The following is a 26,107-nucleotide window of genomic DNA, read 5'->3' on the forward strand; positions in this document are numbered from 1 at the left end:
CTCTTATCTGCATCTTTGGGAATTGTAGTTCTCCTGAGAGGCTGGCAATGAATCACTTCTGGAAATAGGTCACAGGCTTTTTTGGAAGTTTAAGAATGACCAGAGTCACCAGACAAAAGGTCTGTGTCGCTCAGTAGCTATACATAGATGTGCTTAGGGAAAGGAATATTTGGGAGGCCAGGGGGAAAGGGAGCACAGATACCTGAGAAAGGGGCAAGAAACACAAGTGGTTTGGAACTGGGGCCTCAAGGCCTGGAGATGGCACCCAGAAGGAGCACTGAGTGGTCTGGGAGGGTGGTCCACATGGCTCTGTGCTGGCTGGCACTCAGGGGAGGTGGAAAAGGGAGCTGAGCAGCACAGTGAGGTAATCCATGGATGACTCAGATGATGTAGGTGAGTCCAGGCTGCAGCCTATGTCAGAAGGACTCATTTGTGGTCTGATCAAAAAGTCACTGAGCTAAGTGGGAAAACACCCCCTGAATGCACTGAGCTCAGGCCCAAAGTCAATTGAAACAGTTGCCTTGGACCAGTAATGAGACAAAATACTTATGGCAATATTGATCAGGGTATGCCATTACCTAGGCCAGTGTCAGCCTTTCCCTCGGAGCACGGATCTCTTTGCAGCAAGGAAATACAGAGTTGTGTGAACAGGTGTGCTGAGGAAGGGGATCCCAATCCTCCCTCCCAGCAGCACCACAGGTCCCAAAGCTGGGCCATACCATGCACTGTTTGGAAGCTGTTTGCCTTCCTTAAGTGACAGCTTAGTGGAACATCCCTGATCGAGAAGTAAAGTTAAAAGCCAGTAACTTTAATTTACTTATTATTTTGGAGCTGTTGTTTTGGAGTTCATCAGATGCTCCCTCTGAAGCAATTGAGAGTGGACTAAATGAATGTCTCGTCTGCCACAGGTGCCTCCCTGTCCCATTTACCTCCATGCTGGAGCCTGACTCAGGGAACTAGGGACTGCCACGTGGATTTGTATCCATAAACACACAACCAGAACACGGGAGGAAGAAAATCAGATCAAGAGAACAGACTCTTCAAATGAGAAAGAAAACTGCCTTCTCAAAATTCAGATTGCCTGTAAAATAGCCCTTGTTTCCAATCTAGAGAAAGCTGTCACAAAAGAAATCAGCAGTGACCTTTGTTTTCTTATTCCTTTCAGTCCCATTTGAATTTTTTAGTTTAAAATTCATAACATATTTCTTAAAATTCAAGACTGATCCTTGGGGAATCCATGTGACTAACACCTGAGATATACTATCAACTCACCAGGTCCTGCCCTGTAACTGCAGACTTGCTGAAGAACTACAGAACTCTGCAGTTTGCTCTTGATCAATCAGCATTATTTCTTTAACACAGTTTGCATTTCCATCAAGACAGCAAAGCACACACATATTATCCCACTACTAACCCCATCTGGGTTTCTGTAGGAGCACACGGAAAGAAGTTGAGCCAAAAATGCACAGCCCAAAATGGAACGAGCAAGTGCCTGTTTGTCTTTGGAACAATTCCCTCTGCACAGGCCAGGCAAGGTCTGCACAGGCAGGTGAGGCCCCCCCCCACGTCCCAGAGGGGCTCAGGCAGTTGGAAACAGAAGAGTTTATAGTTTGATTACATTTCTGTCCAAAAGCAGAACCTATTGCTGCTCCAGCCTGGCACAGCCTGCCAGGATGCTTCATGTTCTGCAGGGAGATTGAGCACTTTCCACCTAACTCAATCCTGCGCTTTAATTCGATTACAGCCACGGCAACCAGGCACAACTTCCACCCTTGACTTCTGTGATGCTGTTAGTCACTGTAACATCCCTGGAAGGAAGCGGCCTGGCAGGCCTGGAGCTGTGAATGGTTTCCTGCTCCACGAGGCAGCGAGTGTGACACAGATAATGCAGCTCCTCGGGCTGCAGCGCCGTGACCTCGTGTCTGAACGGAGAGCGGAGGATGCTCAGCACAAGGGCCCTGCCTGCACATGGACTGAGCCTGCGAGTCTCCGTGCTCCACTCTGGGCACTCTTTCTTGTCCTTGCTGGGAACATTTCAGGGAGGGCAGGTGGAATGCCCGGTGCACTTCCCAGCAGTGCTGGAATTGCTGCAGCCCCGGATGGATTCGGAGGAGCGCTGTGCCAGCCGCGGGCAGGCAGCTCCCGGGGCACCAGCCCCACCAGCTCCAATCCCTGTTAGTGTTGGGTTTTTCCTAAATTGCTTGGACAGACACTGGTCTGAATATATCCAACCAGGGTCTGAATCATCTTTTGGGAGACCTCACAGTGAAAGGTTTCCGTGATGCAAATGTATTTTCAAACAGTGTGTCACACGTGTCACGGCCGGTCCAGGATGAGGAACAGGGAGACAAACACCCTCGAACTCTCCTGGAATAATAATAGCAGTATAACCTTTTCCACATTGCAACGTGCACCTGAGAGAAGGGATCTCTCTAGGGGACGGCACAGTGAAAATAACTCCCCGTGTAACACATCTCGAAGGACCTGGACCCTCCCATAACCTTCAGACACACCCACACAGGCTGCACCCATCCCAGGAGAGCCAAGGGGGGAGTGGCTGGGTGCATTTATTATTTGCTTTAAGAATCTAAGGCAGGAAAAACTGTTTTTTAACTAACAAGCAGCGTAGATTATACTTGTGAAAGTATGACAGATTAACTCCTGCTGTGGTTGTATATAGATTATAGAAAAATGAACTAAGTCAGAACAAAGATGTTTAAAAACAGTACTTAAACTCTACCTAAAATATTCCTAAACCTCCATTAATACATGCTGGGCAGGAACAGAGTCCCTAAAGGCTGCCATTTTAATTAGAAATCCAACAGGAAATGCTGCCTGATGACAGGTATCAAGGCAAAAGATCCCCAGAGCCACAGCCCAGGAGGAGGAGATTTGCACAGCTCTTTTAGGGGTATAACACAACAATATTACAATAATTGTAGTAACAGTAATAATGACATTTGGGAGGGATGTTGTATGTTGAAGCAAAGGACAGGGGTGTTATAAGAAGGTGCTGCTGTCCTGTGTCTCCAGCTGTGCCTCAGAGGCTGGATCTGGAGGCAGCTCCCCACAGGGAGAATAGCAAGGGAAATTTCCCCTCCTTAGTCCCTGTACAGGGCTCTTCTGTCCTTCAAACAGACCTTCAAACCTTGCCACCCTTTCCTTGCAGCAAACCTATACCAACCAACCACCAAAAAAGCAAAAGCTGTTAGAAAATGCTTTCAAAAGGCCACACCCTTCCCAGGAAGGTTTTTATCCTGTTCCCCTGAAAAGAAAGAGGCATTCAATACCAAGTCCCTGTCTGCCAGTGCTGGAACAGACCCAGACACCAAATGCTCCTACAAATGTTAACAAAGTCCTCATCAAACCTTTTCTTCTTGCTGCATCATGTGATCAGAAAGTATTTTATTGGTATTTCTCTCCAAAAAGGTACACTGCCTGATCTAATTATTTAAACAAAGCTGCTTGCTTTAGCCCCATTTTTGCTATTTTCCTTCTGAAATGGCTTTGCTGCTACATCCATTTAATCTTCCCTTTTAACCCTGCTGGGAATGGGACCCACCACTGTCCTCATTCAGTCCTCCCCTGGCCTGTGGGCCTGACTTCCCTCACTCCAGGGTCCACATGGAATCATTTCACCTTCTTCAGCTGAAACCACAACTAACAAGGTCTCCAACCACATCAGCTGTGGAGTCCAACTGCTCCCAAAAGAAGGAGTTTCCAAGACCAGTTAATTCAGAACAAGGCACCGGCAGAGGGCTGATAACCCACCTCCTTGGAACACTTCCCCTGAATGTGTGAGAGATGGATTTAAACTTGGAAGCAGGAGTGGTGTTTAACCTTCCAAAGCTGTTGTCCACCTTGTAGCCCTGGATACACTTGGAGCTCACACAAACACCCAAACTGCCCTGGAATGGTGCTGCCCGTGGAGGGAGCTCCAAGGGCTGAATACCTCCATTACCTGCTGCCTGAAAGAGTGTTTCCTTGACTGCATTTGGAATTTGCTGCCTTTTCAATTGCAGTGACTGCTCCATATCTTTGCTGAATACGGCAGGAAAAATATATACAGCCCTCATCTTTTTCTAGCTGACTTATTACTTTACAGGATTTTTTTTTTCTTTTAATCTCTTCCCCTTAAAGGAAAGAATTTCAAGCTCTTCCTTTATTCCAGGTTGCTCTCAATCATTCTCAGCAGTTTTCTCTGAATTCACTTTACTCTCTAGTATAGAAGTAGCCCAAGCAACTAAAATTGGGACATTTCTATACTCGGTTAACCTACAATGGCCATTTATATTATTTTTAGTGCTTGTTTCCACCCTGTGATCCCCCAATTCTTGTTCCCTTTTTTATCCCCTCCAGCAGAGAATCAGAAGGTAAGAAGTTCTACAGAAGAACCTTCTATAGTGAAGCTGCACTACAAAACAGAAACAGAGCTGCTTTAAGCCCTTGTATTTACCCTGCTCGGTTTCTTGTGCAGTTTTAAAAGAAACGGAGTCCTTTGGGAATCCAGTTCAAAACCTGCTCACTCGACCTCTCCGGCCTTGCCCTCCATAGTCTGGATCATTCTTCAACTTCAAGCTGATTTAACAACACCTCGTTGCTGTGCAAACCCCCAGTCCAGCAGCAGGAGAATGTGCCCCTGCTGGTGTAAAAGAAATGGGCAGAAAACAAAAGTGATGGGAGCAGCACTGAAAAACGACCGGGGGACACGGAGTACAGGAGAAGGACAGCACTGGTCATTCCTTGCAGTCCCCCAGCAGCTGCCACAGCACAGCTCCCTCTCAACACCTCTGAATGGTTATTCAGAGAAGTTCTGGGGGGTAAAACCTCCCTAACCCCTGAGCCTTGCAAGAGCCATGTCTGCACTGGCTGTGCCTCCAGAGGCTCCAGGCTGCACCCACGAGACTGGATCTGCACTGGGAAGCAGGGATGGGCTCCAATAAGCAATGGGAATGTGGAGCCAGCCTTGTGGCACACACTGTTCCATCCCTAGCAGTGGCTGCAGCACTGGTTCAGGGCATCAGCAGTGAATTTAGGAGGGCTGAGTGTCTCAGGGTATCTGATCCTGGATGCGGAGCACCCTCAGCCTGGATCTCTCCAGACCACATGAATGAGAGCTGTGCAAAAGGGCAGGAAACACTCAGACCATCTACCTTGGGAGTGGAAGGTGGCCCTGCCCACAGCAGGGGGTTGGAACTGGATGAGCTTTAAGGTCCCTTCCAACCCAAGCCCTTCTGTGATTCCATAATTCCATGAAGTCAGGCTGTGGCCTAGTCCGTGTCTGGCCTGGTGCAGGAGATCCCACACAAGCAGGGACTCGAGGAGTGGCTCAGACCCACACTGAAGGGACAGCAGGACTCGAGGAAGGCTGACATTGCCTTTACCCCCCCCAAAAATGTACTAATGGAGTGGTAAAACTGCAGCCCAGGATTTGTGCCCCGGAAAGCAAGCCATGCTGTAAGAAGGGATGGAAGGGACCAGTGCAGAGCTCCAGTGGTTTGCATTTACTATAATGAGTGTCTTTTCCATGAGCTCTCCTAACCTGAGGCAGAATCATAATTCAGTGTCAGCAGTGATTATAAATGAAGCCGGATCCCTGACCCCACAAAGCTTTGGCAGAGCAAGAAATGGGAATCAGGACACAGCATGTCAGGCAGAGGATGGAGACACCAGGAGCAGCTGCAACATATGGGATCAGGCAAGAAGAACCAGCAGGGCAGTGGAGACACTCTTCCCAGACAACGTTAAAGTTCTCCTTTCAGAAAGCTTTAGCACTAGGGCTGAATGACTCTGAGCATCAAATAACACTATTAATTTCTTTCTCTGCATTTATGGTGCATCCCCTCCACAAAGTGAACAGGAATTCATCTGCAGGCAAGGAGCTCTGCCAGAGAAACATGGGGTGAGAAAGTTGGGCTGTTCTGAAACCCAAAACTTCAGGGTTTCTCAGCAGCCTGTGAAGGAGTGGTGGGATGCCTCAAAACAAGGTTAAACTGAGCATGGGATGAAGCAAATGCAGGGCACCAACCTTGACCAATTCAGCCTTCCAAGCCTGGAGGGGAGAAGCCGGATAGGAGCCTACTCCATCAGTTTAGGGCTCAGCATGAAGTCAGAACCACGGGACCTGGTTTCCCAATCTGTGTCTCATATACCTGAAATCTCACAAAATGTAAGATTTTTGCCTCCTTTCACTAAACTTGGGTTCTCAGCACCATCACATTCCAGAATGAAGTGACACTTGAGAATTCGGTGAAGTTTCCCTCCGTGACCACCTACGAACTGGTGACTTCCTCCAGGGAATTTGTTCAGGAGCATGCAGATGCTCCTAACAGCAATAAACAAAATAATCTGAGGCATCAAACATTTCACAGCCCTCAGTGGGAAGACTGAATATGGAAAGGAGTCAGGAACAGATGTCTGATATCCCAGTTATTAGTTTGGATCTCCCTAAAACGCCAGGAACCTCAATCTCTGCTAGGATTAGACTGGTGTCCAAATTTTTAATGAACTATTGGTAACTGTCCCCACTAGGGAGACAAAAAATGATCTGAACATCAGGATTTCATTACAGATCCCATCTGTGGTCCAAATGGAGGATACAAACACTTTTGACAAGACTAGTGACAAAGAATTTGGCAATTGTCTCTTCTTCAGATCTGCTGGATGTGGTGAGGAAGGTGAGGAGGGAAGTGTTGAGGATCACTAGGGATGAGGTGAGGACCACGGAGCAGAATGTATTGGGATGCAATTAGAGAAAACTAATTAGAAAATTAGAAAACATCAAGGGAAAATACTGATTGTAAGGGTCTTTCAGGGTCTTTCCCCCATCCCTGGAAGTGTTCAAAGCCAGGTTGGACAGGGCTTGGTCTAGTGGAAGGTGTTGGGACAAAATTACTACCTTCCAACCCAAACCAGTGTGTGATTGTGTGATTCAGCAGCACCCTTTGCTAAGGGAAAGGCAGGGAGCCGTATCACCTGGAGCATCAGGAATCAGGGCTGATAACAAGTACAGGAGGCTCCTCTGAGCAGCTGCAATTGTACCTGGACGTGCCCAACCCAGCACATCCTGGCTCCGATTCAGCACTCCCAAGGTGCCCTGGCAAACCCTTACCATTGGAAAAGGCATCAGGGAAGACCAGCAGACAGGCTGGGGCAGCCCCAAAGGCACGAGCCTGGCCCGTGTGTGCCATCACCCCCAGCACGGCCAGCAGGGCTGTGCTGAGCTGTCAGCCGCACAAATACCCTCAGGCAGCACGAGAGGATGTCTGTGCTCCCAGGGGTGACCATGGCTGACCTCGGGCTGCCAGGGCTCCAGGAACCAGGGGGATCTCTCCCTGGCCAGCCCGGGAAGTGGCTGACATTGCTCTCCTGTAATTACCAGCTGCAGGAGCTCAGCCCTTCCCACCTGGCTGCGAGTCCTCCCAGCAGTCAGCAGAGCAGTGCACAGCCTGCTGTCCCGCTCCCAGGAGGCTCCAGACCAAGGACTTGGAGCACTCCACTGCCCTTGCAGTGCAGCCTCCCAGCCAGCCACCTGGCCTGCCACATTTCCCAGGATTTCACACGGAGTTAGGCACTAACCCCCCTCTCCTGCTTATGTCCCGGGCTCGTTCCCCACCGCCAGCCGGGCTTGTTCCTGGCCCTTTCTCCTGCCAGTGCTGGCATCTGAAGTTGGCAGCTGCCTCCCATCCATCAGCACATCCCCTGTTCTGTGCCAACTGTCAATTAAGCTGGCACACTGGTGCAACCTTCCCACCTTCCTGGCTCTGGAAAGCATGGAAGTGCCAGCCTCAGAGGCAAGGGGCTGGCTGTTGGCTGTCAGTCAGGGTAAGCTCTGGTCCATCTGCAAACAAGTGATGGGAGCAGGAAGCCACTGTGTGGGGTGCTGATGCCCAGCTCTCATGCTGAGGAAGTGCCTTGTCTGGAACAAAATATTCTCCACCCCTTTTAGCTTGGTCTTTCCACTTCAATCACTGTGGAAATATCCTCACTCCCCCTTTTCTATTTGAAAGATCTCTCCACAGAATAGTTTCTCCCCACTTCCAGAATAGCAGAGGGAGTTTTGGGGTAGTATCCAGAAAAATGGCTGGCTAATCAAAGCAGGCACGGCTTCCCTCCAGTGACTGATTGGAGCACCGGCTCTTCTCCCTCCCTCTCGCCCATTAGCAGATCAGGGTCAATGGCTGAGCTCTGCGGCTGCTCCCCGGCCGGCAGAGCCTGCAGGGGTGGGAAGGGCAGGCTGGATGAGCTGCACATCCCGCAGCCGGCAGTCGCTCCGGCTGGGCCCACGTTTATCAGGCAGGGAAATGGCAGAGCACCCCAGCGCTCCCACCCCCGGGAGCTTTGCCACACCGCTCTCAGGGCCCACGGTGTGCTGGAATCCCGGGAGCAGGGAGGATGCAGCAGAAGGAGCCTCCGCGGGGCTGTGCAAACCTCGCCAAGGCCGAGGGTGTTCAGTGGGGGTATGACCTGCTCTGGACTGTACAATCCCTCCTCCGTGGTGCTACTGATACCCAAGGGGCAGAGATCCATAGGCACCTTCCTGCAGTGCTGGTGAAGCTCTCCAAGGACGAGGGATCCCTCTCCCGTGGCCGTGCATGGCTGGTGGGGTGGATGCACAGCTGCAGCCAGGCTGAGAGGAAAGTCCAGAGAGCTTCCAGTTTCCAGCAGCAGATGGAAGCTGCTGCCAGCAGCTGCAGGTCCCCAGTCAGCACTCTGAGAGCACGGCCACGGCTGAGGGCTGCAGATAAGGGGAGAGTGCTCTGAGATAAGGTTCCCTTTAAAGGCACCGTCTCCTGGAGGAGCTTGCTGCGTGCTGTGTCTCAGGAAGGGGGAGGAGGGAGAGGGGAAAGGCCAGAGGAGCATGTTCCAGCCTGGCTCCAGACCTCCTCGTCTGCATTCCCAGCACTCACAGTGAGCCAGGATGGAAACTTCCTAAAGTGGGCTGTGTTCCTCCTTCCCTGCCAGCGGCTCAAATGACCTTGAGGAGGGCAAGGAGAGGGGCACAAAATCCGTGTATGAGAAGCAGCAGCATCTTGTGCCTGTTTCTCATCTCCAGCAACATTACTGCCGTGGGACATGAGAGAAGCTCCAGGAAGGATCCCCCGAGTTCCCTGGAGCACAGCTGCACTCCTCCCACGTCTCACAGGGTGCACTGTTTGAGGCAGCAAAGCAGGACAGAGCTGCAATCTGCTCACTGCTACACTCTCAACCCTCTCCCTCATATTGGGTGAGAGAGCTCTCCTTTTGCTTTCCATGCTGGAGAAGTCAATCTCTTCCCCCTGGCAACAGCAAAGACCAGCTCTCCACTCAGGCCCACTTGTTCTCTGTGGTCCAAAGCACAGTCAGACCCTGGCTGAGCATGGCAAAGTAATCAGTCCCCTTCCCAGTGTGCAAGACAATGCTGCTGCCAGATGGACAGCTCAAAAAAAGCGACAAGGTATTGCTGCTCAACACATTTAACATCTGTCTGACACCAGCCCTCGAGGATCAAACAGACAGTCCCATGCCAGGACTGACTGGGGGATGCAGCAGGCCTTCCTTCCTCAGCTCTCCTTTCTCCTGCCTCCTGTGAAAGCCTCTTCACTCTGCTTTCCTAATGCTCCGCCGGCCTTCCCCTGTATTTCTTTCCCATTCCAGAGATGGATGGAGTCTGCCTAATGCTCAAGACAAAATACAACCATGTCTTTCAAGTCTGGAGGGAAGAGAGCTAAAGTGAAAAGTTCTTATCTGTCCTTCCTCATACCCACAAGCCTGAGGTGATTTATCAGCTGAAGAGGCAGGTGGTGGGATGTCTGAGCACGCTGGCAGGGAACAGGGAGGGAGCTCAGAGTGCAGAGGGGCAAAGCTCACCCCTGTGGGGAGGGGAAGAGTCCTCTGGAGAAGGCACAGCCAACCTAAATCACAATTTTTTCTCCTCTCTCCACCTGAACGCAAATGACAGCCCTTGTTATCCCTCCTGTGCATGAAAGAGTAGTGTGGGAATAGAGAGGGAGGTGATCATGGCACAAGCTTCCCAAGACTCATGAGCAGCACAGGGCAGGGAGAGTGAAACGGGGACATACAGGGGGAGTGAAGAAGTGCTGGGCTCACATGACACCCAGAGTTCATCAGTGCATTACAACACATTTACTCAAACCCACCAGAAGAACATCCCCTCCAGCTGTGCAGTGGCCCTGACAGAAGTCTCTAAGCTTTGGCTGCACCAAGTTTGCCTCATTAACCAGTTTCAGCTTAATTCTTTGTAGCACCAGAAAACAGGCACACTGTTGGGAGAGAGTGGAATTAGTGGTGTTTGGGTGATGCACACTGGAAAGGAGTCTAATCAACCCTATTCGAGGGATGGCCTCTCCAAACTGGGCTGCACTGAGCGAATCAAGAGGAATTAACACCCGGCACTTTGCTGGGTGAAAAAAAAATATAAATGAAGAAAAAACAAACACAGCTGCTGCGTCTTAACTGCTCTCCACCCTCTCCAGGGACTTGAGGAAAAGCAGGCCTGTCAGCTACTTTAAGGGACATTATCCTCACAGTTTCTTCCCAGTGTTTACAAGGCAGCACTGCTGCTGCTTGTTTGATTGCTTGTCAGTGCCAGCACAGCGAAAGGTTCTCCAAGAGTTCACCCTCCACGGGTGCCCAGACCTGAGGTGATCCAAGGGGAGTGCAGGCTCCAGCTGCTCCCTGCTCCAGGTACAGCTCCAGGCACACCCAGCACTGGGCAGAGAGGCAGCACAATACCCCCCAGAGCTCACCCCAGCACTGGGCAGAGAGGCAGCACAATTCCCCCCTGAGCTCGCTGCCCACAGTGTCGCTGCTCTCTCCTCCTTGAGAACTGCACCAAGTCACTTCTCCCATCTTCAGCTCCTGGCCCACACATGACTCACTCCTTACCTCAAGAATTCCCCTCAGACCAGTCTGCTCCTGTTCCAAATCCATTTACACACTGCACAGACCATTATCCTTTCTGGATGATCCATCCTGGCTGGATCCAAACCAGAGAAACACACTCCTCAAGTTTCTCTTGTCTCCTAAGGCCCAGGAATCACAGATACAGAATAACCATGATACACCATCCTCACTATGCTCATCCACCTTGATGACCCCAAGTCAAGAGGTCAAGGGAGAGGATGTTGGATACATCACAGAATAATGAGACGCTGGGGTGAGCTAAGATCAAGATATATATGTCCTACACTGGGTCAGGGCTCTGCTTCCAGAGAAGAGTAGGAGCAGTGTCCCCCCAGCCCTGGGGACAGGACCTGCCCAAGGGCACTCTGCAGAGAAGTGCATGTTCATGTCATACCTCAGTGGGATTGCTCAGGGTCTGTGTCAGAGCAGATCCCAGGCCTGGTGGCACCTCAGGAGTGTGAATGAACTGCAGCTGTTTGAGAGCTGTGAGGTGACTACACTGCTGCCTTCATTTATAGCAAGGAACATTGTGGGACTACTGGCATGTGGCTCATCCCGAGCCCAGAAGGAAGCTGGAAGAATAATTCTGGTGGTTTCTGTTTTCAAATCACATCTCTCCCTTTCTTTTCCCAGCTGTCACAAAAGGCAGAATGTTCTCCCTCATCAGGCCCTTCCTAATTCCTGGCTTCTCCCTCATAAATAGTGGATGAGCAAAAGGCAAAGATACCATCGCCAGTTCAGCAGGGACCTGCCTGCTACAGGGCTCTGCCAAGGTACACAAGGCCACCACTGCCACTCAACTTTCTCAGGGAAAACAGTTTTCTGTTTAAATTAACCAAACTCCACAACCTTCATCTCCCTTTCCCTCCACACATGGAGGTGTGCCCTTGCCTGTGAGGATTTCTGAGTGTGTCACTAGACTAAAATGCTCTGTGTGGTGCAACCCATGTCAGGAAGTGCTGGGGTAGGAAGGGAGGCATGTTAAGGAAAAGCAGGGCAATTACCCCACTCTCTTCAATTTTATGGCACAGTCTTGTTGGGGAACTTCTGGACAGGCATTATCCAGCTCACAGCTCTGGCAGCTGCTGTTCTGCAGGACTTCTGGCTTAGGAAGAGGAGAAGACACAAGGCAGGAATAGTTCTCAAAATATCCCTAACCATGTTGGAGTAGAGAAGGTGACAGACACTGGAATAGCAGAAAACAGGGGCCACACATTCCTTGGAATGAAAAACTGGGGTGAAGATCAGCACCTTTACAATCCTTCCCTGGTGAAGTAGTGCTTGAATGAAATGAATAAAAAGGTTCTTGTACTGAAGCTCTAGATGCACTTCCAAATCCTTTTCCAAGATGGAAAATTTTGCCATGCATTGCAAAGAGATTTCTGAATTATCTTCCATTCTAATGTGACTCTGGGAATGTGGAAATTGCCTCACTCTTTTCCTTTGCCCTTGGGGTATTCCTGCTTAATCAAAATTGGGAGAGGGGGGAGTTAAAGTAGAAAAGGAAGCTTAAAAATATGCATCCTTATGAGAGAAGCAAGAATAAAATGTCATCTCAGCTCTGAAAAAGTTACCACATTGATTTCTGCTTCATAAAAATGAGGTTAAGTTGAATGCATTAAGCTGGCAAACTGGATAATTGCATGTCCTGAAACTGTCTTCAAAACAGCTCTTTTCACAGCAGTGCTCAGAAAATAACTTCATCAATACGGCTCCTGCCCATTAAACCTTCACACACCTCTCTGTGCCTGGCTCAGGAGTGAAGCTTGTCCTTCCCGAGAAAATACGGCTCCTGCCCATTAAACCTTCACACACCTCTCTGTGCCTGGCTCAGGAGTGAAGCTTGTCCTTCCCGAGAAAGACTTTTTCTTCCTTTCACCTCAAACTAGTGGGGAGAGTGAGGCTGTTTTACATCCATTAGCATTTTTCTGGCAAGAAGGAAAGAGGGTGAAAACCAAACGTTTTCCAACACACTGTGTGTTGCAGAGTCTGGCACTGTGGCTGGCAACTTCTTCTCTGGAGTGGAAGCAAGAATTGCTCAGAGCCAAAGCTTGGCCTCAGGCTTTGCTGCCTTGTGGAAGAGCACTCCTTCCTTCCCCAGCCAGCCGAGGCCTCGTGCAGCCCCTGACCTTTCTGCAGGGCTGACACTGCCCTGTCCCCTTCCCCAGCACACAGCACTTGGAAAGCCAGGAGCTTGCCTTTGGCTGCCTCGTTCATGGCAACACATCCCTTCCTCAGCCCGCAGCATCATCTGGTGGTGCTGGAGCCGAGGTCTGAGTGCTGCCCTCCATCCCAGCCAGCCGGGGAGGGAGAGGGGCCCGGGCTCTGCTCTGCTGGAGCTCCCCAGCACAGCCCCTGCCACAGGGGTTGTGCCTGCAGAGAGTGAGGTGTGAGGGGTACTGACCATTGGATGCTCCCTCCCTCCAGCTCTACCCACTCACAAGAATAAAATGGACTGGGTCAGTCCCACCCCCGTGGTGTCAGTGTGCCTCAGAGTGCCCAGCAGCTCCATATCTAAACAGCTGGCCAGATACAGACCCTTTTCCAGACTCCAGCCCCTTAATAACACCAGTGAGTGGGGGTATTTTTGTCTCCCTGCTGGCAGAGATTTGCTCTCACTCCAACCCCAGCAGGAGGAGCTATTTGGGTCCCCATGTGGAACTTCCCCCTGCCCAGTCACTGGCTCAGAGCACGTGAGGATGCTCTGTGGGGAGATGAAAGAACTGACTTCAATCTCCCTTGGCAAAAAGCAACTCCACACTGCCATGCTCCAGAATCCACTTTTCTTCCTCCTCCACCAATCAAGATGATTTTTTAACATGGTCCTATTTGGGCCAAGTTTCTTACACATTTGGCACGTTCCTTTCCAGCCCAGTCTTGCTGAATACAACAAGTGAGGCGAGGAAATGCTGTTCTCTTCAGCTGTCTCATTAAAGTTTTCCACTTGATATGAATGCAATCAATAGTGCCTTCCTGGAAGAAGCTTCAACGAGAGGAGCGATTAATGTGCAACCACTTGCCAAGGCTAATGTGCCTCAGACAAACTGGCCTTACAGTGTGGGGTGAGGCTGGCAGAGCACGACTCCCGCACTGCTGAGGGACAAACCCACATCTGGCAGTGCATCAGCAACCCAAATGGTAACAGGAATGTCCCTCTGGATGGTTCAAAAGCTGCATCAGCACTATCTGTATGTGCCTCACATACACCCTGTGATATGCTGGACAAGGCTGTGTGGGCTGGTTTGAGCTCACACACAGTTTGAGGTGCTCAGTGCCAGCTCCAGAGTGTGCCCCTTCACAGTGCTCCTTCTATGAAGCACAGTCCTAAGGAGGTGTAAATCTGTTCCTATGCATTCAAGGGAACTGGGCACTGCCACTGCTGGTTCCTGAGCTCACAGGATTTTGATGTGATTTAGAAGGCTCCCAGAAGTTTCCTTACACTTTGCCATCAGAATACAGGGTTGACAAGATCCCTCTTCCTGCTACCATACCTGTTGCCCCTCTCCTGCCCTGGGGAGGCACATCTGCAGTGCTGTTTCCAGCTCTGGGCTCCTCGGACGGGAGGGACACGGAGCTCCTGGAGTGGGGCCAGCAAAGGCCACGGAGATGATGAAGGGACTGGAGCATCTCCCTCACAAGGAAAGGCTGAGGAAGCTGGGGCTGTTCAACCTCCAGAGGAGACACCAAAAGGGGTCATCCACGTCTGTCAGTGCCTGCAGGGAGGGGCCAGAGCATGGACCAGGATCTGCTTGGGGGGGACGAGCAATGGGACAAAAGGAAGGGGCAGGAATTGGTGCCCAGGAAATTCCACCTGAACATGAGGAAGAGCTTCTTTACTGTGCAGTGACTGAGCACTGAACAGATTGTCCAGAGAGGGTGTGGAGTCTCCCCACTGGAGATATTCCAGACCTGTCTGGACTCAATCCTGTGCCGTGTGCTCTGCAATGACTCTGCCTGAGCAGGAGGATGGGACCAGATGACCCTCTGTGGTCCCTTCCAGCCTGACCCATCCTGTGACTCTGCTGTAGGTCACACCTCCCCAGTCCCCATGTGACAGTCACACTACAGGCTGGACCCAGGGTCCTGCAGCACTGCAGCTGGAGCAAACCCCATCAATAAAGCTCCATGGTATTAAATCTTGGAAAATGACACTGGCAGGAGGAATCCTCCTGCCAGACTCCAGCACTTCTCCTTTGAGGACCCTCTGTTATTGCAACACAACAGCAATAACAAAGCCTGCCAGACCCCCCCCTCCAGAAACAATGGCCTGAAGGAAAATGAGAGGCAGCTGGCACGACATGGGCATTGAGCTGCAGGCAGCTGGTGCTGGCAGAGGAACACGGAGACGTGAGCTCCCCAAGAGAAAGGGAAACCTACACTGTGTCCAGGGAAGGGACACGTACAGAGGAGGCCGGGAGGAGGCTGAGGGAAGAGGAAAATGAAACGCTGGAGCAGCAACCAGCTATCACAGTGATTAGAGATCATTAGGAGACCAGCCTGGCTCTTTAGAAACCCTTCACGATTCCATCCCAGCATGAAGGCACAGACTGAGGGACCCTGTGACCCTGAGAACCAGAACCTGGGCACAGGCAGGACCCTTCTATAAATGTTCCTCACACCCTGGTCAGGGGGGACTTCACTTCAGATAGGGGGAAATTTAACCACCTTACTCCTGCCACAGGGAGCCTGAGGCTCCCCAGGGCCAGTCCCAGCTGATTTTGTCAAACAGGCACCTGTCTGGTAAGAACAGATCAGAAAAAACACATCCCTGAGACAGCAAATGACTTTCACTTGCTAGAAGCTGGATCTGAACTACTGACCTAGAGACAAATGGCTCTGTGCCCTAATCCCAAGCCCCCAAGCCATGTATTCCCCGATCATACCCTGCTGTTGACAGAAGACACATTAAGCACTGCCAGAAGGTGACTGTAAAAAAAATAAAAGGCTTTTTCCTTTTTATGGGAAACTCTGTGGCTGCACAGCTATTCAAATATTTGCCTGGCTCCTTATAATTCATTAGAACCCATTTTTGATGATATTCTCTTTGAAACTGTATTCCCAGTGCCCAGGTGGGAAGCTGGATTTGCATTAGAGCAGTAGAACTTCCTGCTAAAGACCAACTTCCCCAAACAAACTGTTCTTTCTCCCGACAGGTAACGTGGCACAGGGCAGGGGATGGATCCCTGGATGCCCACAGGCAGGAGAGGGAAAATGTCATGTACAGGAATGGAGAACATCTGTCTCCTCCTGTTGTCTGCTCTCCCTCCACAAGGATGTTGTGCTGAAGTGAAAATGGCTCGATGTAAAAGGCTGTGGTAAAAAATCTTGAACAACCTTCTACTCAAATGTCAACAAGAGGGTTTTTGCCATTGATTTCAGTGCAGGATTCTCTCTGAGAGGAAAAGATGCTTCAAATTTTGGATCACTTTGGGCAGTGAGAATGAAAACTTATTATTGTAACTGGCATTATGGTTCTAATAAGCTCCTGTAAGGACATTAAGACCAATGCCTGATAAAGCTGCCTTCAGAAATGAGGTAATGCAAATTTAGGACGAAACCCAGCCCATTCGCCCCTCCCGGCCACATTACCAGTGTTTGTGAAGTCTGATTTTCCTCAAGGGTGGTCAGAGGTTTTAATGAGTTACTCTCCTGGGTCTGCCTTGCTATTTAACACGACAGAATTGCAAATCATATCGATAAAAAAATCTGTTCAGCTATTTTGAAGTGCCTGTGGAACGGGACCCTGCTGTGCCGCTCGGGAACAATCATTCTGCCCGGCTCCTCCCCTCCCAGGAACCACTTATGGATTTGGCCTAACATCACATCCCCCAGGCCACTAGCCATGTTAATTTAATTTAATTTTAAAAAGGCTACAAATAGGTCAGAAGAAACTAAGGGACTCAGCAAATCAAAATGAAAATCAGTTGGGAGCCATGTCCTCCTAGCCTACGGAAGCTCCCTCCTAGTCCTTCCACACAGGCCCTCCTGCCTTTGAATCACTTTTCTGAATATTTTCTGAGTCTTCTTAAAAGTGACATCATCTTTCAGATGATGCAATCTGTGCCGAGTTTTTACTGGGAAGTTGTTACTGGCACCTGAGAAGATGCATTCCCTCCGTTCCAAAGCTTCTCTGTAATATGGAAACCCCGGGGAATAAAACAACAACACTGAGGCAAGTTTGCAAATTTTCAATGATATAATAATTTGAAAATCATCAAATTGTCCTTTTCTTCAGGTTTCAGCTGCAAAACCCAAAAGCTACAATCTGAAAAATTCCTCATTTATGATAATCTTATCATTGTGATATATATCAAAAACAGATAGTTCCTTTCCTTCTCATCATAATCGCTCCCATGGAGTCTGAAATCAAAATATTTTGGTTATCTTAGCCTATGTGCTATTTGGAAACCAATTTACAGGAGCAGGATTTTACTGTTGTTCCAATAAATGTTCCTTGTTCATAAGTCAAAATAGTCTGATCTTAAATATAGGTTGCTGCTTCCTGGCACCAAACACGGGGGTAGATGCTGTGCATAAAACAGGGAAAGCTCAGCAAACTGCTCTTAGGGAAAAAATAATATACAATCCCTTTTGCTTATGAAAACCTACAGAGGTTTTTTTTGTCTAACACTCCCAGTCTGCCCAGGACGGTTTGTTTTGATGGAGCCCATGGGTTACCTGGTGTTTGTGCCTCCCTTCTTTCTGCCAGGTGACCTTGGGGTAAGGTTTGTAGGATGTTCATGTTTGGAGTCTGCCTCCTCCGAATGGTTTCTGAGCCCAGCAGTGGAAAGGCCCAGCTCCCTGACCCTGGGACAATGTGCCTCCATGTCCACAGGGCCAAGAGCCACGGACCAACCTGGGCACCCCGAGAGCTGCTGGAGCAGTTCAAAGGCCGAGGTGACGAGAGCTGCCCTGGGCAGGGACAAGGCACGGCTGGAGCAGCCCTGTTTGGTCTGCCCTGGCAGGACAGCTTCACAATCCCACTGTGCCAGCCCTCCTGCACCTCTGCTGATGGCCTTGGGAGCTCCCAGACACTGGAGTTTGTGATCCAGTACTGAGGCAAGCGAGGCTCCAGCCAGTCCGTGTACACCTGCCTACACAGCAATCAAGCTTCCTACTGCAGGGGAGACACGGCAGACACTTCAAAAAGACTCTATTTATATTCTGCCCTACTGGTAAATTCATTCGTGGGGCCACTCATGCAAAATGCATAATGCAAATGAAACTGCTACATTTGGAATTAAGCTTATTTTCGTACTCCAGTGAACACGAGTGCATTAGGTTGTTTTTCTTCCTTTTTAGTTTCCTTTTCTCTTCAGGTTGTTTGCCCAGCTAAAGCCCCCACAGCACTTCTCTGAGATCTGGGGGTGGATGTCAGAGCAGTCTGCTCTGAGCCACAGCGGAGCAGGCACTTCAAACCCCTGGCTCTGGATCCCACGGACTCCTGCCTGGCATTGATCTGGAACTGATGAGAGCCTGGCTGCTTTACAGCACTGCAGCCCTCGCCGAGGCTGCTCTCCCCTCACTGCAGGGGGAGTGATAAATTCATGCAGAGCATGGACAATTGCAGGGAAAGGCACGGAGAGGCTCACTGAGAACTCAGGAAGTGACCACTTATCCCTGTACTCACTCCCAGTCCCACTAATGCACAGCTGTAACGTTCTGGGAGGCTGAGTAAGGAGAGAACACTCTGTGTGTGCCAAGTCCTCCTCTGCTGCTCACACAGGACTCAGTCCCAGCACTAGTTATGAGCGAGGCAGCAGCAATCCCTCCGTCAGAAGGCACTGCCCCAGCAGGGGAGTGGGATGTGCAGGGGAGTGGGATGTGCAGGGGAGTGGGATGTGCAGGGGAGTGGGATGTGCAGGGGAGTGGGATGTGCAGGGGAGTGGGATTTGCAGGGGAGTGGGATGTGCAGGGGAGTGGGATTTGCAGGGGAGTGGGATGTGCAGGGGAGTGGGATGTGCAGGCTCTGCCCAGACACAACACCCTGCCCTCCCTCAGTGACTGGTCCACCCACCTGTGTTAACTCTGCCTCACTGCCCTACACACACTCCTCTGGTTCACCACACCCTCCCCTCCAGAGGACCAGTGTGCCCTACTCACATCTCCTTTTTAGCTTATCTGGTCATATGCAAAGAGCCTAAGAGAGAAGGATACTACCTAGATGATGAGACGCAGAGTGGGACAGTGGGGGGACCACAAGAGAACAGGCCTTCAGTCACCCCCTCTCCCAAGAGTCCTTCTGCTTCTTTAACTCTGCCCAGCAACCTGCCCCTCATATACACCCTGAGTAGGTCTAGTCCGACACTGCTCCGTCCTACGGGAATGAGCACTTCCAGATCACCACTGATCGGTGCAGTGAGGAAAGATTAATGTGGACTTTCAGACACGGATCATCTGTAGGCACTTCAGAGTGAGAGGAAGAAAGGACTGTCAGTGTGGTTCCAGGGAGCACAACTCCCACGCAAAGATGAAGCAGCACTTCTCTCCCCTGTCTCCCCGTTGCTTTGTAGCAGGCACTGCACCAATGGTGAGGGATCACCCCTTCCTCTGCTTCCCTCCCCCATGTGAGAGGGTGGGAAACCTCCCAGTATTAAACTCTCTCCAGGAAATTGCTGCTTGGGTTGAGCCCTGTTTGACAAAAAGACTATCGTGTTTGGTCTGGCAGGCTCTGCAGTGCATAACAGAGTCTGCATTGCAGTCCCAAACTGCAACCCAGCACCATCTGGCCCTTCCACAGGCAGCACTGCATCGCTCCAGGGAGCCTGTTCCTCGGGGGGGTCTGGAGAGCACCCGGCTGTGCTGCCCCAGCACCCACAACAGCAGCAGGAGGGAGCAACATCCCACAAATTGGGTTTGAGAATGAAACTAGAAATGGCTGCCCAGTCAAACTATGAGGAGCAAGAGAAGGAAAAGCACTGATTTGCTTTCATTTCATCATTTCTTAAAACAAATTCAGTACAATCAAAAGCAAATATACTTAAATCCTCTTCAACCACCTCATGGAAGGGAAGTCAAGGAGCAGAGACAAGCAAGCAGGGAGCTCTGCACTGCTGTGGGTACTTGTAAATCACTGTGAAGAACTACTTTAACAACAGCCTAAGCCACCGACTTGCCTTTCCTGAGTGCTCTCGGAGTGGAGGACAAAGAAGCAATGCAGCCACGGGACAGGATAACAGACCTGCAGCTATTCCATTGCTCTCTCAGCCTCCAACCTCTTGAATCACACCGGGAAGGACACTCCTGCTTTATTCATCTCCACCTCTCTGTGCACTTCCTGCCTGTGCTACGAAGCAAATGAACCTCGTAGGGAGTTCTTGTGGCCGTCTCTCCCTCAGCACCCTCGCAGCACCTTGCACAATGTCACCCCAGACCTCAGCAAGGCGTTACGCTCTGCTCTGAGTGAGGCACTCACAAACTACAACACCACAAAGATGAAGCCTGAAATTTGTAAAGGATGCCCCAGTGCTCTCCCTGAGTCTGCCACGCTGGAGGAGGGGTCGGTTCAGCTCTGCCATAAATTAGTGTTCTGACAGCTCGGTGCAATCCAGCCATGACTTGCATGGCTGCTTTCCCTTCACGTTCCCAGGAGCACGCTCCGCATTAGATCATGCTCTGCATCAGGCTCTGCTCCAAAGCAGAAGAGAAAGTATGGGGAGGAAGATGAAATTGCTTTGACCAGCTTTCCTTGTCCGGAAAATATGCTCCTGAGGTGTGGAGAAAGACGCAGGGAGCTTTCTCTCTGCTTTGGAGAGCACAGAGACAGGAAAAAAACCCTAATTTTCAAGGTACTCGAAAGGTTGCACCTTCACTCACATTATGCCTGATAACTCACCCTGCATCCTGGAATTCCCCTGAGAACAGCACAGGGTCCAGGGGTGGTAGTAGGGATCTGGCTTGCACTGGACCTTTATGTCTTTAAACAGACTCTATTTGTCTGCAGATTGCTCTTCCTCTTCCCCTTAAGAGAGTGTCACAGAATTTAGACAGCAAGGTTATAACACATCACCATGCTTCTCTCTTTATTCAAGAGATAAGCACATAGAAGAAGCAGATGGTAAACAGATGCCACAGGTCCTGCAAATCAGCTGTCTCTAGACCTTTCCTCTGAGCTGCTTCTGGCCCTTTTGGGGCTCTGGGAGGGCAAGCCCTCGCTGTCTGGGTAACTGCTCTGCTCACAGGCAGCTCTATCACTACACACTTCCTGCAAGGGGTCCTGCTCTCCTCCCAGCCCACACAACATCTCCACACATCATCTCAGTGATGATCCTCAAGCCGACAGCACAGTCTCAAGTGCCTAAGTAACAAGATGCAGAAGGCCCTCTTGGGAACCTGCTAAAAACAAAGCATTAGGCCCCAGCCACAACCGTTTAGCAATGGCACTGGCATAAAGGAGGAGAGTGGGCATTCAAAGCAAGCACTTTTGCAAGGGAAGATTTAGAAGTCAGTGCCCTAGAGGCTGTGCTCACCTCCTCCCACTGGTGGATGTAGCGGATGAGCCGGGAGAGCCTCAGCAGCCGGAGCAGGCTCAGGATCTTGGTGAAGCGCACGATGCGCAGGGCCCGGGCCGTCTTGTACACCTCCGAGTCAATGCGGGTCTCCACGATCAGGAAGATATAGTCCACGGGGATGGAGGAGATAAAATCCACCACAAACCAGCTCTTGAGGTACTTCATCTTGATCCTCTGTGGGTCCAGGATGATCTCGGTGTTGTCCTCCACCACGATGCCTGTCCGGAAGTTGAGGACAAGGTCGATGAGGAAGAACGTGTCCGAAACCACATTGAAGACAATCCATGGGGTAGTGTTTTCATCCTTGAAGAAAGTGATGCCCACAGGGATGATGATCAGGTTCCCTACCATCAGGAGCAGCATGGTCAAATCCCAATAAAACCTGGACAGCAAGACAGAGACATGTGAGATCAGCCATAGAGCGGGAGATCAGGGAGCCTGGGTCAACAGAACTAATGAACTAATACATCTCTGCTGTCAGTCACTCCCTTCGCTGCTGCTCTGCCTGCTGCACAGAGGGCACAGGCTGCTAATTAAGTAATTAATATCACAGGAACACTCATCCTCTGGCTTCGAGGGTTCAGAAAGGATTGAGGGAACTGAGTGCATGGCTGGCCATGCCCACTTGGAAACTTTCACTGGGACTTGGGAGCTGCCCCAGAAGAGACTGACAAACCTACACTTATTACAGGGACTGTTGGGTAAGGAGAGAATTTGGAAGGCCTCAGTTTGTACGTCAGTAAAGCCATTTGGGGTCAAAATCATCAAGCTGATCCTTCTTTAGAAGCAGCCAGCACTGATAGCATTGGGATCAGGATGGAACTGGAGACCGGGCTGTCATCTACAGTGCTCGGTTCAGATTTCCTGCTGAGCCAAGCTTACATGGAGCCTGGACTTCAGGACTTAGTCCACACTCCATAGACTCCTGTGTTGTACAGAAGTAATCAATAAAGCTCGGAGTCACGTGCCTGGAAATATCTATTTCATTTCTAAGGAAAGTAACAACAACATTTAACTGCTCTTCCATGAAGCACAGTCTCCAAGAAGCTTATCTTCACCTCAGTGGCAAGTCAATATTATCCAGTGGACCTTACAATAACATCCCTTTTTGTTTTGAAGGTACACACAGTCTGAGTATAATCCCTAATTTATTTGTTTGGGATTTTTTAAAAGATTTTTCCATAGGTATTGGTGTAAAAGATACACAATCGGACAATGTGGTCACAGCTCAGCCAGAGTGAGGACTAAAACCTCTCCTGGGTGTCAGTTTGTTGAGGAGCCTTGCTGCCCAACACAGTGGTGCTCCAGTCCCCTCCAAATGTTTCACATGTAGAGATGCCAGGTATTGTGGGCTCCCATTGCCAAGATTTCATCAGCTCCACTTTGTATTCTATGGGGCAGCCACTGTAATATTGTGAGATACCACAACTAACTTGTCACAGCAAATGAACAATTAACAGCAGTGATGGCACTGGAGTGACTCTGGATTTACAGTGATTTAACAGAGGAAAGTGTTGAGTTTGCTGAAGGACACGCACATGCTGCTCCTCTGCCTGACACATTACAGTCCAAATCACTGAAATGTTTTAGGAGAACTGGATTTGCTTTAAGGCTCCTCAAGCTCTACCTTTGTTAATGGTTGTTCATTTAAAACCTGAGCCTCGGACCAGACTGAGCTGCTGCATGACAGGATCTCTATAGCAAGGCAACAACACTGGTTTGTTAAACTCTCAGCAGGAAAACTAAAAGGGCAGAATATGCCTTAAAAGCCTTCTCTGTACAGAGTCTCTCTTCCTGGTAAGAACACAACACTTTAAAGCACCTAAAAGCATACTTAAGATTCCAGCTATTGCACCTGTACAGACAGGGTCACCAGCAGCACACCAGCAATTCTCAGAATCACTCAGCAGAGGCTGATGGGAACTGATTTCAGAATAAGCAAAGTTATTCACTAACGAGGTTTCTAAAAATGTCATCAACTCCCTCTTCCTTGCTCTCAGGGTGCCATGGCCCTGCAGGGAAGGGAACATGCAACCCTTCCCTCAGTCTGGAGCTGCAGTGGTGCTGGGAGCACCCGGCACTGAGATCTGTCCATGTGGCTCTAAGAGCGAGGCCGTGTCACACAGCAATATGCATTAATATAAATCCATGTTGTGATCTTCCTTATTAAGGGCCTGAGATGATGCTGCAGCTTTCCCGGGCAATTAATCTCGATAATCGCACAATGGCAGGAAGTCTGGAAGCAGTGTGTGCATTATTACCGAAAATAAATAACCTCCCAGCCATCTTTAATTTGCCCTCGGGGATACAGGAGGAGATATGCACAAAGAAAATGAGTTTTCCCAAGTTTCAAATTAATGGCATGAACCAGGCATGGCCAGGCTTGCAGAAAGTGGCTTTCTTCAGAGATCTTTGGATTTTGTGCCTCTTCCTTTTATGCTGGATGGTGATTTCCATACTTAGTGACACCTGGGGACACTGACAGCAGTGGCAGGATGGCTCCCACTTAAAGGAAGATGTTTTACACACACACAGAAGCCCAGTGAAATGCTTTCTGCCTGACTGTGGCACATCCTGCTGCCCTGGCCTCTCTCAATCAGCTGTCCTGCATCGTGATTTCCAGCATTTCTCACCCTTCCAGTTCTAAGCTCCTCAAACTCCCTTCCCACAGGCTCTTCTCTCCCAGTCTGCTGGCACTGCTGACCTGCCCATGGAGAATCATGGTCTGCAATGTGGGCAAGAGAGGTGAAGTGCTGAAAATCATGGCCATGTGTTTCTTACACCCCAGCTCTCCTCAAGGGGGTACCAGTGACCCGAGATTACTGCCACAGGCTCCCCTCAGTTCTGAGCTCCAGAGCCACCACTTACAAACCACAGAAGGTAAATTTTGTACCCAGGACATCCCTACTAACAGAAGGGTGTCAAGGTGTCAAGGAGGATGTAACCTTTGGGCTCTAAGAAGGAGGCAGAAAAAGCTGGAAACCACCAGGAATCTGGTCTGCACACCAATTCCAGCACCCGCCTTTACAATATAAACTGCCTAGAAGTTTAAATTTGACTATTAAGATCTGCACATTTCCATTTTACCTATATATGAAGTAGGATCTGCTCAGGGTGGCATCCCTGGATTTAGACTGAATTAGACTCCTGGGGACCACACCACCTCAGAGGTCTAATACCATCCATGTGTCATGTTGTGTTTACTCTCAGGAACATCTTTTCACTCCCTGTAAATTATTGGCCACAAAGACTAACAGTGCATGTGATGTATGTAAGGGCAAGCACCAGCTATTAATAACCCATGTTTTCTGTATTTCTGTTCTTCCTTTCACCCAGGGATTCCACGGAGCTGACAGTGATGAAATTGGCTCCACTGCACCCATGAGAGGCAGATGGAGTTATTATCCCTGTCTTGCAGATAGAGAAGCCGCATGGCAAAATTAAGAGCATGGGATTTGTCCATGGAAGTCTGAGGCTAAATAAGGGTTAGGACCTGTATTTGATTCTTGAGTCTAACCAGATCTGAAGCTATTCATAGAGCTTGCAAAAGAGCTTAACAGAGATGCATCTCTTGGGCATCTTCCTTGATATCCTGTGTTCTTCTCACTTCTCTTCCTGTTTTCAAAAGCCTACATAAAAAATTAATAAATATGAATGTATTGTTTTATTATAGTTGACTCAGTGCAACTGAACAGCTCACAGCACAGGGAACAGCCAGCACTATATAAACCAGATGTCTTGTTCAAACACACTTGGTTCTTATACTACATCCTACTCTCTGCACGCTTCTTGGATCTGAAAATCACATTTTAACATGCACCGCTACCCCCGATCTTTTAATTCCTAATATATTATTTAAACAGAATGCGTCTGAGAATTAGTGTGGCAGAGACACTTCAAGAATATACGCTCCTTAAGCACTGCTGGTGTCGCTCAGCTGATCTGACAGTCTGTACACTTTGTAGGTATTAATTTGTGGATTTTGAACATCAGATCATCTTTCTGTTCTGTCTAGTGCATACTGTAACAGCAGGCCAGGAATATTGCTTTTGGGAGTAATTGTAAAATTAAATAAACCTTGATTTTTTCAAAACTATTCCATGGTGCAGTGCGACCAGTTACAGTGCAGGAGCTCAGGAAAGGCTGTGAGGAGTTGGAGAGGAAGCAGTGGATCTCAGAGGATAGAGGTGAGCCCAGTCAGCACCTCTAGTCAGAACAGCACTCAAACCCTGCCCCAGAGTGGGGCACATTTGTGGCCTCACCTTCTGTTCTGGCCCTATAGTGTTTGTACTGTCAGGAGAAAATAGACTTGAGCAACCTCACCTCTAAATTAACAATGCTTTTTGGATGTTTCCAGCTCCTGCTGAAAGGCAGCCAACTCTGCACTGAAGTGAGGCACTGCCTCAAAAGGAAGCAAAAATAAAAATGTACCTAACTGGAAATGCCAGGGAGCCAGGATACTCTCCCCAGCAGTGGAATTTAGCTCAGACGCCGTGACCAACCTTGCTAACCTTACAAGAACAGCTCTTCAACGAACAGATCTGGTTCAAACCAAAACCAAACACAAATCCAGTTGCTCTCCCAAGGCTCGGTGCTCTCTCCAGAAACAGAGTGCCACCTACTGAGTCCCACATGGAATCAACATCCTCTGTTTTGACGGGGAGGAATTGCTCCTTAATTCCTTTAAAGAG

At 49.7% G+C, this 26,107-nt stretch overlaps 1 protein-coding gene across 5 annotated transcripts in view; it reads right to left on the minus strand.

Annotated features, from left to right (window-relative positions):
- HCN4 (hyperpolarization activated cyclic nucleotide gated potassium channel 4) overlaps nucleotides 1–26,107 on the minus strand; it is a 150,225-nt gene that overhangs the window by 56,736 nt on the left and 67,382 nt on the right. For all 5 annotated transcript variants that reach the window (XM_017816794.1, XM_017816795.1, XM_017816796.1 and 2 more), the window contains one exon: nucleotides 21,375–21,798. In XM_017816794.1, coding sequence (XP_017672283.1) covers nucleotides 21,375–21,798 — 424 coding nt within the window. The remainder of the gene's footprint in view (nucleotides 1–21,374; nucleotides 21,799–26,107) is intronic.

The sequence above is a fragment of the Lepidothrix coronata genome, unplaced genomic scaffold (genome assembly GCF_001604755.1).
Source record: "Lepidothrix coronata isolate B3197 unplaced genomic scaffold, Lepidothrix_coronata-1.0 Scaffold58, whole genome shotgun sequence".
In the NCBI taxonomy this organism is placed as follows: domain Eukaryota; kingdom Metazoa; phylum Chordata; class Aves; order Passeriformes; family Pipridae; genus Lepidothrix; species Lepidothrix coronata.